We start from the raw sequence: 18126 nt of genomic DNA on the forward strand, positions 1-18126 counted from the left end.
TTTTTTCTTTGATATATTTTAGATACATGGCAATGCGAACATTTATGACACGAACATTAAATAACGCTTAATTTTTAATTCTGATACTAAGTATTGTTCGCTTTAAACTTTTGACATTAATGACCTTGATAAAAGCAAAATTATGAAAACGCTGAAAGAATCATCGTTACAGAATTATTCATAATATTGTCTACAACAACAAGAACAACACTAATAATAATCAAACTCCATCTTTCACTGGCGGCAGAGTTCTTACACAATAATTTATACCACAAAATTTTTAGGGAACAAATCACGGAAACGACTTAGGATGGATGTGTCAGACCGATCATCAGAAAAACGTAAACACTAACAATAAACATAAAAACCCTTGATTTAGTTCGGTAAATTCCAAACAACAGACTACTCGGAATTTTCTACCAGTTTCCATTTTCATCGAGTTTTAAAATCTTCCACAGATTTTCTGCTAATCCTTTTTCTTTCTTCAGTAAAACTGGATGTAATAAGGGATAGCATTTTCCCACAGTCTCTCTAACAACGGTTCATTAATCACATTGACGTTGATTTCTCTAGATATGATTTGGTGACTGATAACGAATTTAAAATGTAATTACTGTTTATGGCCGGGCTCCACCATTTGCTCTCACTCAAGTTATGTATTTAGATACAAAGAAAAAAACATTCAGAGCAACTCGAACTTAAAAAAAATAAAGCCGAGTATCCCATTTCAAGGCAACTCCGTATTACCCATTTCTGTTGACTCCTTTACAAGTTTTCAGAGTGAATGAAATGTTTCAATTCACTCACTAGCTTTCCCGCATTTCAGCCAGACAACAGAGAGAACTGATTTAAGCACTGTGCCTCTGCGAATTTAAATAGCGAATTATGTCAAGGTAATTAGCATTACCAGAAAGGTAATACTTTTCAAAACCACACACACACACACACTGTATATATATATATATATATATATATATATATATATATATATATATATATATATATATATATACACATATATATGTGTGTGTGTGTGTGTGTGTGTGTGTGTGTATTCGTTATTCAGTTGGTCATTCGATCAGCGAAGGCAAGCAACGCCGGATGTGTAAACTGTGTACTGAATATAAAAATAGTGAATACAGACTCCTCTTCCCTCGAATAATGTCAGACTGAACCCCCGCCACACCCACATGTGTTTAAAAGTCGTTAGTGTCCGGAAACAGAAAATATGATCAGCTATTACCAAGTAAAGAACGAACGTGCAGAGAAGTAAACGATTAACTGCCTGGATAAAAGATAGTGCTCTCTTCCATCTTTATTAAATTGCTCTTCTGCAGCTAATTTATTGTTATTATACACCAAGCGAGCTTCCAGGTTAGAAAATCCCATTTCATATCGACGTTATTATACTTATATGTTGACGATCCTGCCTGATTATTAAGCCAAGTGTAATTTAGACTCAGAGCAAAGGGGCTCTTTGTCTAAAAAAAAAAAAAAATAATGAAACAATGCCCATCAAGACACACTCAAACACACACACACACACTCACGCAGAAGATATGAAGACGGGTAGCAATCTAATGATTACTACCTCTGATTCATTGCGGTACAGAATGGAAGAAAAATGCGAAACATCTCAGACATGAGAGTAATATTCCACAAGGGAGGGACAGGGCTAATAGTAACTGGAGTTTAGTAATTTCGCGTGAATGTAATTTATACAAGCAAATAAAACTAACAGTCCATTGCATGCCGTGTAGCTTTCTGAATAACGTGAATTCTATAATACTATGCTTAACCAACTTGCGAACATATACTGTTGACAGAGATCGAATCTCGCTGAAGCATTCATGAACCAATTAAGTGTCTGGCGGAAACTGTCTCGTGGAATTTTAATTGATCTCATTAATTATACGGATAAAAGATGGGCAAAGGCCAAAACTGACTGATATTGAGGTTTGAATTATTGTTTGATCAACATGAATTTATTAAGGCAGTTCATGCCAAACATGAAAAAATTACCAACCTTGTTCTGGCTTACGGCAAAGGCACAAGAAGAGTAAATATTATATTCCCCGACAAAATAAAAGGGAGCTCTTAATTACGAAAAGTTTGCACTTTAAATTGTAAGAATCTGTCCATGTTATTAAATACCAACAAATAAGGGGTAACTGACAGGAAATTGATAGTGCTTCTTATTTATTGTCCCTCCTTTACAATATATATATATATATATATATATATATATATATATATATATATATATATATATATATATATATATATATATATACATATATATACATATATATATATATATATATATATATATATATATATATATATATATATATATATATATATATATATATATATATATATATATAATTTATTGACTCACATCGGGACCGAACTCCGGCCTTTCGAGTGAGAGTCCAGGGCGTCAGCATTTCCTCCGCAGAAGTCATAAAAGAAGTTGGAACCTAAGTACTACGTACCTGAGGTTTTTCCTGGGCAGGCGTCTAGCGCCTAACATACCGGATAATTTACCCTATGCGGATGAATTCCTAATATCTTGGTCTTTCACTTGAAAGGCTGGGGTTCAGTCCCGACGTGAGTCAGAGATTTATTTCTGTGAAACACGTTCCCATGTATTCATTTCACACACACATACACACACACACGCACATACACACACACACACACACACACACACACACACATATATATATATATATATATATATATATATATATATATATATATATATATATATATATATAGTTTAGTTTGAAATTTCTGTTTTCTGAATAGTTCATCGTGCTGCTGTTGGCTTGAACAGTGAATTAAGTGCCAATTAAGTGACCTAAGGCATGAATTGTGCACCTGATAGTTAGTCGAGAGTGGTGATTCCTAAGTTCTGGCGACACCCCTTCCAAATGGAAATTATATATATATATATATATATATATATATATATATATATATATATATATATATATATATATATATATATATACATACACATATACATGTTGGTACTTATCACTACTCAAGTCAACAGCAGTACGATGAACTATTCAGAAAACAGAAAACTCATCAAACTAGTCCCCAAACACATCCTCTCTCTCTCTCTCTCTCCCCTCGGTCCACCCACCATGGCCGAACTCGATCTCTCTCCGGTAAGGAGAAGCCGTACTATCACAGTTTTCGATCAGTCTGTTGCACAGCCGATTGCAACCTACATCTACTGTACTGTACACACAGAGCTGTGGAAGAGAGAGAAAGAAAGCAGAGCAGCAAAGAGACCAGTGAAATCAGAGGTTCAAGTAAAAGCGATTACTACTGGTCTCCTGGGTATTTTTAAGAGCTTATATCAAAGGGCAATATTTCCATCAGTCGGCACATACTGACGGTTCCGTCATAAATATTACTAGCAGAGGCTCCTTTGATGTCCTACTCCTTCCCTCTCAGCTTCTACGGGATATGCAAATATGACGATCTTCCAAATGCTTTCTTGTCACCTCGAGGCGGATATTGCAAGGACATACATGCAAAAATAAACAAAAATCTTGATGGAAGCCAACAATGATAACGGGATGAGATTTCTGTGGACTTTGTCAAGTTTTCTTGAAATGTTAACATTGCAAAGGGACATTGCAAGGAAAGTTTCCATATGGATAAACATTTCTCTGTGCCCTTATGAATAATTGCGATGTTGAAGTATATATTCTATATCACGGGACGTGAAGCATCATATTATAAAACATACATTCATACATACATACATACATACATATATGTATATATATGTGTGTGTGTGTATGTGTCTGTCTGTCAGTCTGCCTGTATGTATAACCCGTTTCCTCTAACAGGGGTAGGTCTACAGAGGAAACACACAATGGTCATCACCACATTCATATACCAACTGCAGGACCATGAATGAAACCACTATACACAAAACCTCCTCTAAATTAGTTGCTTCATACACCTACGCAGAAGACCCATCAGCAGAGCATCGAACTATTTTACAATAACTGCGCCATTCCCTCCATCTTGCATTCTCACGCTTCACTGATTTTAAGGTCCTTCTCTTCCTTCCCTACATTCCGAATGTGAAAGTTTTCGCACTAAGCTAACGTTGTAATACATTATTTTCTCACGACCAAATCTTATCGAAAAGCTGACGTCCATCCTTTCGCGTATGTACTGAATATTCTTACAACACTAACATTGCACCATATTCTTCATACGCCTCATACAACAAGGAAACAGTTCACCTCCAACCTAATTCCTTCTTTCACATTAAGAATCAGCAGTGTGGCATGTACTTCGTGAGTCATTAACATTAGGAATGTGCTGGACGACAGGAATTCTGATCTGCTACGTCTGTTTATGGAAGAACCTACCCAGCTGTGCCACCATCTCTGCAGTTTCTTGTTTCTTCCGTAGACGAGGGTTGATTATACATTTCCGCCATTATTAGCATTATTATTCAGATGAAACCTATTCATACCGAACAAGCCCACAGGGGCCATTAACTTGAAATTCAAGATTCCAAAGAATATGGTGTTCATTAGGAAGAAGTAAGAGGAGGTAAAGGGAAATATAGAAAGAAGATATCCTACTTATTAAAAAAAGGAAAAAAAATTATTACATCAATAAACGGATAAAAATGTATTAAAATGCAAAGATAATGGTATTAGGGTAGTAATGCATTGCATCTTCGCTTGAACTTTTGAAGTTCTAATTGTTCGATGTCCTCAGGGAGACTGTTCCACAGTCCAAAGGTGTGAGAAGTTCTACAGCGAGGCACATTTACTGCTTATTGGTGCAGCTGTTCAGCGAATCTGGTTGCTCACGGCAAGTGAAGGGGATCAGGGATTAATTGTGAATGTGAAATCTCTCGGCAGGCGAAGGGGATCAGGAATTAATTGTGAATGTGAAATCTCTCTGTTAAAGTACAACTTATGAAAAAGTGACAAACATCCGTCGATGGTCCAGGTCATAGCTGCTACCATTAGGAAATAGAAACCTACCACCACGAACCACTCTATCTAATAGAGATAAATCTATGGCAGAAGCAGACTTCCTCACCGGAGAACAGTATTCTAGTAAAGGAAGCACAAATGACCTAAAACTGGCTGCACTGATTTCATCACTGTTATAAACATATGGGACCTTACGAACAATACCTAACTTTCGTGCGGCATTTGCTGAATTTTTCATTAGATGTTTCTCAAAAGTTAGATGTGAGTCAAAAGTTACACCTATAATAGTTAAAGCTTCAGACTCATTCAGCAAAGTTCCATCCATCTGAAGGGGAGGATGGGTTGGGCAATCTGTAAGAGATCTGCTAACCAATAGTGCTCAGCCTCATACCTCACCGACTACACCATTCATTGATCCGGTTCACGTCCCGATTGAGGCTGAGGGCAGCTTCATTTCTCATACGTAGAGACTTTACTACACCCACAAGTGGTGCATCATCGGCATACTGAACAATGTTATTTTTCAGGCCAACAACCAAATCATTTGTATACACTAAAAATAACAGTGGACGAAGAACACTACCCTGTGGAACTCCAGACACAATAGGTCTTGGTTCACTAAAGATCCCGTCCACAGCAACTCGTTGCTGCCTACCTGTAAGGCAATCTTGAAATAATACTAAAACATATTCTCCCACTCCAAGATTATGAAGTTTATAAATATGTGCCTTGTGATTTACTAAATCGAAAGCAGCACTAAAACCTATTTGAATTACTCAGCACTCAAAACCCTTATCAAGGTTCTCTTGCAAATGGCATGTCAAGTCTAAAAGAGCATCGCCGGTACCTAAATGCACATAAACAAACGCGCAAATGCACACATACACACGCTCGCACACAAACACAATGACTATACACACACACACACACACACACACACACACACATATATATATATATATATATATATATATATATATATATATATATATATACACACACATATATATATATAAATATATATATATATATATATATATATATATATATATATATATATATATATATATATATATATATATATATATATATATATATATATATATATATATATATTTATATATTGTGCCTGTGTGTGTCATTTTGCACCTTTACAGGGAACAAGCAACTCCGTACATTTTTTTTTATTTCACCTCAGATTTAAAATTTCAACGTATACTCAATCTGCCGTCAATATTTATTCATCTCACACCGATATCACTGAGTGATGTTATTAATATAAAATCATTGCATTATGATGGATTTATTAAAAGACCTTGATTTATTAGCTTTTATGTCTTTTTATATTATACACATCCTTACTACGAAAATAATGACTGGTCAGATTTGCCAGAATGTGAGTTTGAATTTGAAATACTGACTGGGGTTAATGAGGAGAAACTGCACAAACTAGTGAAAACGTAAAAGTGTTGAAAATAGAGAGATCTGAAAGTGAATGTGAGCAAGTTATGTGAATAAAGTGAAAACAAGAATATGGAGCAATAATGTTAATATGGAAGGTAGAAGACTGGAAAGCCTTGATCAGCATTGGTATTTGGGAGTAAATACAACGGATGATTAGTAGGATGAGGTGAGGAGCAAGAAGCCAATTAAGTGAGGCAAGTAAGGTAGCACAGCGTGCAAAGATTATTGTTGAGATTCATATTGACCATTAGAGTAAAAGCATCAATCATGAGCAAGCGTTCGTGTCATTATGAGGCACTCAACTGGAAGTGACAATATAAGAGTAATAATTATGTTATAGAGGTCACAGACACGTAAAAAGTATTAATGAACAACAAGAAATATCACGGTCAAGATCTATAAACGCTCCGCATAATGCTAACCTGACTCGACCAAGAAAAAATGTTCGTTCAGTTACTAACAATATACCATAATTCTGCGAATATTGGCATTTTAACTTTCTAACTAGCATTGCTCCTACACGTCTGAATTTAAAACCCTCCTCACCCGGACTAAAGGTAGTGAACATCAAAGAGGGCGAGTATGTACGACTCAAAATTACCTTCATATCCCCCTCGTAGCATGAATACTATTCACTGAAATACTTTAACAAAATTTAGCGTCTCAGGCCTTGATGTCTAAGTAACGAAAAAAAACCCACATTAATGTGAGGAAAATATTATTCTAAAGGTTCTGAGAATTACGTATACATAAAATTATTATATATATATATATATATATATATATATATATATATATATATATATATATATATATATATATATATATATATATATATTTCACACACACATGTATATGTGTAAAAATATATTGTATATATATACATATATATGTGTATATATATATGTATACATATATATACATATACATATACATATACATATATATATATATATATATATATATATATATATATATATATATATATATATATATGCATAATTTTCTTTTATTAGGAACCTTTAGAATAATATTCTATTGGCATCAAATTGGATTTTTTTATTTGGACAGCGTACTGTTTGATTAAACTAAAAGACATTCATGTATACACACACACACACACACACACACACACACACACACATATATATATATATATATATATATATATATATATATATATATATATATATATATATATATATATATATATATATATATATATACATACACCGGGTGTTTCGAAATTAGAGCCCCCCCCTCCACAGAACAAATGGAAAGTTATGAAGTTTTTTGCTATAGCCTATCTCCAAGTACATTATTTTAAGTTTCTATTAAGCTATTTTTCATTTTACATTTCTTGTATTTTCAGACTGAGTGACGGAGTTAGATACAGCCACGGCTAACAATTCGGAGGAAATCAGATGGATTGACCGAATCCGGGCTGTAACCTTCAGAGAGGCCAGGGATGCTGGTGCATCCTTCATTTCACATTCCTGGATAGCTAAATACATTAAAAGAGATGAATCCTTTGTTAAAAGAAACTGGAACAAAAATCCATATGACTGTCATTGTGAAAAGAGTGAGAATCTTGGAAGGCCTGAAGTCCTTTCTCAGGAGTCAAAAGACATCATAGCTGAGGCAGTGGGTAGACCAAGAAAGTCTTTATGTAAATTGGCGCTTGAACTAGAAACAAAAAGGGGAAAGAAGAGAAGTTATAGTGCTGTATATCGTGAGTTGAAAAAATCTGGTATCAAGCCATTTCATGTTATCAGCAAACCCAACATCACTCAGCAACAGAGAGAAGACCGTGCATGGTTTTGTGGTTCATTTCTTAAAGATTGGGATGAAGCTGACTTTCTCCATGTTGCTGCATCAGATGAATTCTTCATTTACACAGTCAGAAAGCCAAATCATAAAAATGACATCATTTGGGCTGCAAAGTTGGATGATATCAGCAATGACGTGTGCTATCGCCAAATTGTAAAATTTCCTGAATGTTTGGCAATTTTTCTCTGTTTCACAGCCAAATGGTTAATGTGGATCATCAAAGAAAAAGGACAGTCATGGAATGGCGAATACTTCAGAGAAACTGTGCTTACTGGTGGAGTATTTCCTTTCCTCAAAGATCCTGAAAATGTGTTATCTGTTGAAGAAGTCACATTTTTGCATGATAATGCACCATGTTTCAAGGCTCTTCAGACACAGGAGCTGCTTCGAAACAGTGGTATCGATTTCTTCTCGTTAAGTGAATTTCCAGGTAGCTCCCCTGACCTTAATGTGTGTGAAAACATTGGTAGTATCTTAAAGGATCGTGTTGAAGCATGCACAGTGAACTATGATGGTATACCAAGCCTCAACGACCTGCAAAGAGAGGTGACCGAAGTGCTCAAGGAAATGGAGTTTGAGTTTCAGCTTTTTGCGATTTGCTGAAATCATACCCTCAAGAATGCAGGCTGTGGTACAGGCAGATGGAGGCCACACAAAATATTAAATACTCAGAGAGAAACTTAAATAAATACCTGTTCTGAATTATTTTTGTTTTTGTCCACATGCTGTAGAGGGGGGGCGCTTTAATGAAACACCTGTATATATATATATATATATATATATATATATATATATATATATATATATATATATATATATATATATATATATATGTGTGTGTGTGTGTGTGTGTGTGTGTGTGTGTGTGTGTGTGTGTACAGTATATATATACAGCATCTATAGCGTGATGTATAACATAATTATAGGTTCAGTTTTGTTTGAGCTGAACCCTAAGTAGGTGTCAAATAGAGAAAAATGTGTCTGAAAAATGGTAGTGTTCAAATTGTGTGTATGGCTGCACTTCCATGACCTTGATATCTTATTTACTGACATCAAATTTCATGTATTTCATGCAACTGCAAAGTTATAGCTGCATTGTATATGCAAAGTTACCTTTCAAAAAAACATTCCGGCAATTCTCTGAGGAGCTCGAAACCCAGGAACGAAATATCTTAATTCTTACTTCTTACGCCTCCCTCTTTCGCTTTCTTTAGAACACCGTTACATTGTTACATCATTTGACTCATGATTTCAGCTAAAATTTACGAGTTCTTCCTAATCCAGTCCTCAACATCCTATATATTTTGTCAACTAGCACGAAGCATAGCGGAAGTTGGCGTGCTTCCCTTCAGTTCCTGCCATGGAAGCTGAAAGTGTCTTCAATTATTCCTCACTCTTATTATGACTGGTAGCCGTAAGTGTATGCAAAAACTGCGAGGTCACTGTAGCTAGTAAGAATACGTACACACACCCACACAACCATATATATATATATATATATATATATATATATATATATATATATAATGTGTGTGTGTGTTTTAAATAAGACATATCAAGATAAAAAAAACCATTGATTACTTTCTTTTTCTTGTTTCCAAACATTTCCTGTTCTACGATGATATCTTCATTCACGGAAAGCGGTGCGTAAAATCAAATCTTATTTTCTTCATATCTTAAGAACACGTGAAAATCCAATAATAGACATTGTAAACTACCATGTAAAACTACCAATATCTCGAATGTTTTGTATCACTGGAGTCAACATTTGTTGACAGGAAAAACAAGCGCTTTTGCCACGAGATTAAGACACTCAAGTCATTATAAAACACAATCACAATGAAAATGAACAAATTCCTTTGCTACACCCAAATGAAAGCACAACGAGAATAACCCCGAAAAAGTCAAGCTTATATCCTGTCGCTTCTGATAAAAAAATCGAAACCCGACTCTTCATTTGCATTCATCTGCAAAAGCTCGAATTTTCGGTAATAACTGGTTTTCTCATTAACTGGAGTATGACAACCTTGCCTCCGTAACGAGCTATTTGGTTTCCAAAGCAACCTCGCTTCCATCTGAATCTGATGGGAGTACACCACAGTATTTGCAGGACCTTCGTTTTTCCACTTAGTATTTATCGGCCAGTTCATCACTGAAATAGTTTTCTGATGTTATAGCTTCATAGTTTGCCGACGCCACTAAATTAAAAATCACATATGGTGATCAAAGGCATATAAGTAAATAAGAAAACACCAGTGAGAGCTAAATCGTATTTAAAACTTTGGAAAATCAAAATTTTGTTCTTGTTTAGAACTAGGTCCTAAATTTTTCCCTAGAGCTAAAAAGGTGTCGTTCCCTTTACTCACCTAACCCGGATATTCAGTCTTATAATGTCTTACTCTCTTGGTGTGGCAGATTTTAGGTAATTTTTCACTACAACAAGTTACTGGATTATAATTCTTATAAATACTCTAAAATATATTTTTCTTAAACTATTTTCCTCTCTGGTACGGTACATACTTACGGTAATCCAACAGAAAAATTAAAAGAATCCGGGATATTGCTGATGGACTCAAAAGTGACAGAAAATTCACGTCGAAATCTTTATTATGGATATTTTTGGGCTAGAGACAGTACAATTAACTAATATTTAATGTGCGCAAACGACACTGAAACACTATCCTCTCATCGATGTGAACTAAGATTATCATCTCAGCAGAGATGAGAAGTGTGGTGTTTTCATACTTATTGTCATACACTCTCTACTGAAAGTCCATGTCAGTTTTTTCACCAAGTTTTCACTCTTTGACATCTGTGCTCCTACAGTCCGTCAAAAAACCAAGTCAGTGGTGGGTTTTGAGGAGAGAAAAGCATTATGACATGCGCATCATTCTCACTGTGCAAATAATACGAACAAACGTCTAATTCCGATGCACTTTGAAATTCGTTGTTATAAAAAATATCAAAGCAAGGTTCAAAGATCTATAATTACAGCTGCATCGAGATTTCGAGCTAAATAGAGATAAAAATCATTAACAGTGAGAATGTTTTCCTATTTATTGTGGGAAAGTTACTGGTTTCCCCAAATTTTCCTCTTTTTTTTTTTAATTTCTCTTTATTCTTCACATGGTTTTCACTGAAAGAGACGTCCACATACAGAGCACAGATATGTTTCTTGATGGCAGGTGGACTACCAGCAGAGGGTCTTTAAGGCCAGTTTTTAATTGGAAAATCGAGAACCCGCTGGCCATGTGGGATTTTGCTTGGGCTCTCTTTAACACACACACGCTCAGACTTTCCGTCGATCTTTACATTTAGGAAATGTCTGTGTTCTAGTTACAGGGGAGGGTGAGAGAACCCTTTCTCTCCCGCTTTCTCTGCTTACATATTCGCAAACAGATACGAAGTTGCTGCTTCCTCTGATGGAAAGACGTCCCGAAATCCATTGCCACATTATATCCAACTCTTCTATTAATCGAGATTACATTATTATTATTAGATGTTCAATTAATCACTACATCTCTTTGAGGACCAACTTGAGCAGTATCTTATTCAAGTTAACCATTCGTTAGAAACATGAATTCATTTCGATGTGTATTAGTTTATAGCCAGCCAGACGACGTTTGGTGATCCTAAATCCTAAATCATTCTGTAATCCTAAATCATTATCGTTTTACACAAAAAATAAATACTAAGAAAATCAACGAAAACTTACCAAAAATCTCTCACTCCAGCACACCTGACCTATGCAAGAGAGAGAGAGAGAGAAAGAGAAGGGCTTTATTAAAAGGGAAGTATAGGAAGCAGCGATGCATGAAAGATAGGGGGAATCAGCCTAAAACGAACATTTGTGCGAGGCATTCACGTTTCATCTAAAAACGACAACAATGCAGAACAGCACAAAGACCACAGCTGCTATAAAAATGCCTCCATTGTAACATGCAGTCTACCACAACCTAAGTATTGGACACCCTCCAGCTCTGCAGAAGCAAACAAATAAAAAAAAAAGGGACATGGAGGGGAATGACAGGACGGTCCATAGAAAAGAGAGAGAGAGAGAGAGAGAGAGAGAGACGTTCAAAAATTTGTTCCTCTTAATCTTTGTTTCACCAAAAATTTCTTTCATGTTAGATTTGCTATTAAGATATTTTTCGACTTTCATTATATATATATATATATATATATATATATATATATATATATATATATATATATATATATATATATATATATATATATACAGTTCCTCATTGGACAGGTGGTATCGTTCTCAGCTAGCACTCTGCTGGTCCCGTGTTCGATTCCCCGACCGGCCAATGAATAATTAGAGGAATTTATTTCTGGTGATAGAAATTCATTTCTCGCTATAATGTGGTTCGGATTCCACAATAAGCTGTAGGTCCCGTTGCTAGGTAGCCAATTAGTTCTTAGCCACGTAAAATAAATCTAAACCTTCGTGCCAGCCCTAGGGGAGCTGTTAATCAGCTCAGTGGTCTGTTAAATTAAGGTATAAGGTATATATATATATATATATATATATATATATACGTATATATATATATATATATATATATATATATATATATATATATATATATATATATATATAATATATATATATATATATATATATATATATATATATATATATATATATATATATATATATATAATGTTTCCCAAAAGAGAAGCTGGCTCAGATACGAACGAACACAAGGGTCACTGTCGCATCCACGCTTCTAACTGCATAATCGCTGATGATTATCAAATGGAGAAAACTTTTCCAGCACCAGCCACTTCACATATCGACATAAAAAGGCTCACCAGTAATTCATCAAAGTCCCCTACACCCACGGTGCCATTCAACTCTGCCTTGACTTTCACCTCTTATCTCGCACGTAGTTTTACTTTAACTAGTTTATTGGGCAGTTCTTATGCGACAGCTCTTACAACGTTTTCCTCTCCTCCTCCTCTTCCTCCCTCCCTCCCTCCTAACACTTCCTAATTTTACCCCATTTTCACCAGTCTAGCGTTCTCATTCTTTTCGCACTTAACTAAACCATTTCGAACCCACAGACGCCGACCTTTTTATCACTTCTTACGTATCTGAACAGTTCTCGCGTCTCTGATTTTTTTTAACGCCCAAACAATTTGGACATATGCACAATAAGGGTATATACTGATAATACAAATTTCATGTGTAGCCAAATCCACTTCAGCGGAAGGTTTTATTTCTCAAGGTCGTTACTTCGATTCCAGGACTACCACTAATCAGTCTAATTAGCTATGAATGGGTACCAGAATCAACTGTGGCGTAGGAAAGATAATGGAGTTTCTATGAACCTGGGAGCTACCTTCTACCCTTCTGGCGCCACTCCTGAACAGGGGAAAGGTGGTTGGGTACATATGTATGTACGTATGTATGTATACGTACATACATACATACATACATACATATGTCAAATAACTTCAAAAACATCTGCAACAATCTTTGGATTTTTAGTTCTTATGCTGTATTTATGAGTTCTGTTGACTTCAAGAACGTTAAATAAATAACAAGGTATTCTGAGTACATCAGAAAGCAAAATCCAACCCTTTTCAGAAAACGCAACTGGTTAATTTACCAAAGCGAGGGTTAAAACGTACCATTCCCCAACTTACTCAAAGCTATGCTTGCCCGTCTCTAGTCCTTACCTGGTGCGTTGTCAACACAACGGCTAATTAACTGCTAGCAAAGGCGAGCAAGCTGAGAACTTACTCCTGCATTTAAACTAATGGAGTTTCATCTGCTTTCCAAAACCAGGGATCATTCCGATTCCATTCATTTAAATGATAATTGTTTTAAATTATTATTTTCTTGCCGAGAATGCGCCATGTAAGCAAACTGCTGATAACAAGCTAATTATCCGCTTCCGAAGGCAATGCTTAATTCATTGCATTGGTAACTTGCCACAACTTATTTTAAAATTCTGTATTAAGATTGAGAGAAAGATGGAGAGAGCGAGAGAGAGTGATCCGATCGACAATATACCGCGGTCAAATATGATATTAATGGATTTTATTATATTTAAACTTAGAACATTGTTCAACTTCGGTTCACGTCACCCCTTACACCCCGGAATATAGAAATCCAAATAAAAATAAAACAAAATCCGAGAATTCAGCAGAAGGAATCTTTACGCCAAATGCATATGAGGTTCTCAACATGCCACAATCTGAGCAGTCTACGCACTTGGAAAGACCTGAGCACATCAAAGCTCATGTTTATTCTTTCCTTCTCTTTACGTTCTTGCGCTGGTCTGTACTTTGGCATTTACTTCCACCACAATATTTTGTTTGCTCTCAACCTTTTCTCTTTTCAGATAAGTTGTTTACGATTTAAGTGGAAAAGGACTTACGGATATCATTTAAAGTTTACTTATGACACGGCAAATACTATGAAAAAATTATATATTACAATGAAGAATTTCTATAATGAATTTCATATTTTTATCATCATAATTATCATGAGGTCTATCATGAGACAGCTATTAACATGAAAACTTCTAATGGTTTCAATCATCCTGCGAGTGCTTTATAAATACACGTGAACTGTTCGATTTTGTATACTGTGATTATCAAACAAACTGCATCAGGATTCGGTCTTTATTAAAGCTCGAACAATTTTGATTTTGTTAACATGACGAATTAGATAGTAAAAGGGACACTACGTATGGAACCTATCGAAATATCTTACAATCTCTGCCCGTCGAAGTAAAGTCATTCTGAATATAAAAATTAATAAAAAAAATATATATAATTTCTCCGTGGATGTTTTCATAGACAAGTAAACGAATATAATAAATATTGGATGAAGAAACATACAACAATAAAGAACCAAACCAAGCAGATTAATTCTTTTCCGCGAAGTACAAGGAAGATTCTTTTCCTCGATTTTTGCGTTTTCAAGGAAGCAGACATGACAATGGGGGTAATGCGCTCAGCGGAGTTCTCAAAATACAATGTATATAATGCATTACTTAACGCAGCTCGACCTGTAATTACTGGTCCGGCCAAAGAAGTAAACAACTTTCTTTTGTTTTGTTTCAAAACCATCAGAACATTTAAAACTTGTGCATATCTGAAGTTGCTTGTCAGTCGCTTCTTAACGATCATATGTAGAAGTTTAAGGACTTGACAGATCCATTATTATTATTATTATTATTATTATTATTATTATTATTATTATTATTATTATTATTATTATTATTATTCGTGGGCAGTGGGTTAATATGGCTTTTCTTAGCTACATTCACTTCAAGGTGTGACGCTCCTGCCTACATGAGTTAGGGTAAAAGTCTTGGCAGAGAACTCTTTTAGGACACTCCGAAATCAAATCAACGGGTGAAAGGGACCCTTTAGCCTTGGTAGGCAACCCTTCTAAAATAATGAAAAATAATGATCAGATCTTTAAAAGAAGAAAGTCTAGGACATAACTCTTTTGAAGCTAACAGCTGGGTAGTGTGTTTATTTTTCAGAGGGAGGACGTCGACTTAGGATATATGCAAAACAGCAAAAGAGGTTCAACTTTTAAGTGAAGGAAAAAGTCACTTCAGGGTTCATGATCTAAGAATGGATAGATAGAGAATTATTTGGGCTTAACCCACAAGGGTTTCACGCTATCAAAATCAAACAGCTCCTCAGTGATAAAAACATGTGATAAATTAACAAGAAATCCCCTCCAAAACGTTCCTACAATTTTTTTTAAGGTAATATTAATTGGCAAAGACAAAAAGAGCACTGAATTACTGGAGAAATGCAAAGTAATTAATCCAAAAGTACCTTACTTTTATGGCCTTGCTAAGACACAAACATACCCTACCTTTTAGACCTCATCTCTCGTGCCGGAGCTTTCAACTGTAAAATTTCTAAGTGGTTAGCAGGCCTCCTCTCCCCATTTTTAGGCACATTTTCTCCCAGTCACATAAAGCATTCTGAAGATTTCTGCCACAAATTCAAAGTTCCACAATAGCCATTCACCAAAAACTCTTACATATATATATATATACAACAAAATAATAAATATATACTGTTTGGATATAGATTCCATATACTATATATATATATACACACACACACACACACATATATATATATATATATATATATATATATATATATATATATATATATATATATATAACACAAATATCGTTTAATATTTATTTTGGTTTGATATTTATGAATATAAAAAAGTCATAGTGACTATATATATATATATATGTATATATATATATATTTATATATATATATATATACATACATATATATATATAATATTTCTTTTTTGCAACATTGTGGTCGAAAAGGGCGCGCTGTAGGAATAAAAATCTCAACTGACGTTTCCGTTGTGCATTTTTTAAGGGTATTTCGTCGCTCACTTGGTGGTTATAGTGTGCGTAAGGGGAAATGATGAAAAGTGCAACAATATAAGTGTTAATGACATATGCACACATGCACAGCAGCGATCTTTAACTAGAATATGTTAGAAATTAAGCATGCATCAACCCACTGACAAATCGGCATGAACAAGTGTCACGGACTCTAAAAAGAATAGCGAAAAAAAGATGGAGAAGGATTAAATTGGTAGACAGGTGAACTCACAGTGAAGCTCATCTGCCTGATTATCGGTGCAATCAGGCCAGCCGTCACACCAATAATACCGATGGACACGAGCCCCTGATCCACAGATAGCGAAGTCTCCTGTAAAGGGCAGATGACTCAATTAGCGAAATCACGTGTAACATATTTCCTCGGCAGAGCAATAATAAATATGCCAAGTATAACATAGTAGATGTAAAATAATTATTACAGTGAATACACAATGGTTGGAATGCAGGACATCTGAAGCAATTTAAACCTTGATATCTACTTCATACCACAAGGAGAATACGAAATAATGACAGTTTTTTTGATGGACAATATATTTGCTGATATCCTTGTAGAAAGTGACAACATAACTTAAAATTTTGCTCGATTGTAAATGGGGCGCCGGGAATGTGATTACAAAGTAAACTGCATTTATATATTGGGTTAGGGCAGTGCGTCCAAAACTGAGGACTGAGTCTGGCACACACGGGAGCAGCGGGACGTAACCAAACTTTCGTAACCTCATTTAAAGTTCAGATGTACAGTCACACTGGGGAGAAGTACCATTTAACGAACCCTGGTTTCATAAAGCCGTGCGAATATCAAAGTGGAACTTAATTGATGGAGAGTGTTCAGTCTGAATCCAGGTTTCTAGAAACTGTTGTGTAACAACAGGTTTGCCAATCCCGTTAAGAATTACAAATGCTCAGAACGAAACAAACATACTGACTGTCTGTGAATGAACATTTCGTTTGATTTACCACTTTAATCTAACTAAGCTAACCACACGTGCGTAAATACAATGTTACGGTTAATTATTTTCTGACTTTTGGCCGCCTGAAAGACAGCAGGATTACGGGATAAGGTCAGCAGGCCGGAGTACATTGTGCAAAGACTTCAGCGACAGGAATGAATGCTTGTCATGTATAAACTCCTTTACTTCAGTCAGTTCCATCAAAAATGTGTGTCGTTACGAGAAGAAATACAGTTTTCATCATTTCACTGCCGATATAACGCTAAAATCAACAGTAATTGCAGCTTTACATAATATGAAAAATATTTACCTTAATGAGGAGTAAAGTAAAATTAAAAAAGATAATCTTGCTCTAAATTCAATAGTTGGAATATACCAATTTTGGAAAAAAAATGTGGAAAGGCTGCAATACATAAATTATAATATGAGTCTAAGTACACATTTCTAGAAGTCTCCATA

The 18126-nt window shown here is 35.1% G+C and overlaps 1 protein-coding gene across 1 annotated transcript in view; it reads right to left on the reverse strand.

Annotated features, from left to right (window-relative positions):
* The window catches only part of LOC136838910 (G-protein coupled receptor GRL101-like), a 324916-nt gene that overhangs the window by 210831 nt on the left and 95959 nt on the right, over positions 1–18126 (reverse strand). Inside the window, exon 5 of the mRNA XM_067104602.1 lies at positions 16929–17027. Within this exon, the coding sequence (XP_066960703.1) occupies positions 16929–17027 (99 nt within the window). The remainder of the gene's footprint in view (positions 1–16928; positions 17028–18126) is intronic.

This window comes from Macrobrachium rosenbergii, chromosome 5 (genome assembly GCF_040412425.1).
Source record: "Macrobrachium rosenbergii isolate ZJJX-2024 chromosome 5, ASM4041242v1, whole genome shotgun sequence".
Taxonomy (NCBI): domain Eukaryota; kingdom Metazoa; phylum Arthropoda; class Malacostraca; order Decapoda; family Palaemonidae; genus Macrobrachium; species Macrobrachium rosenbergii.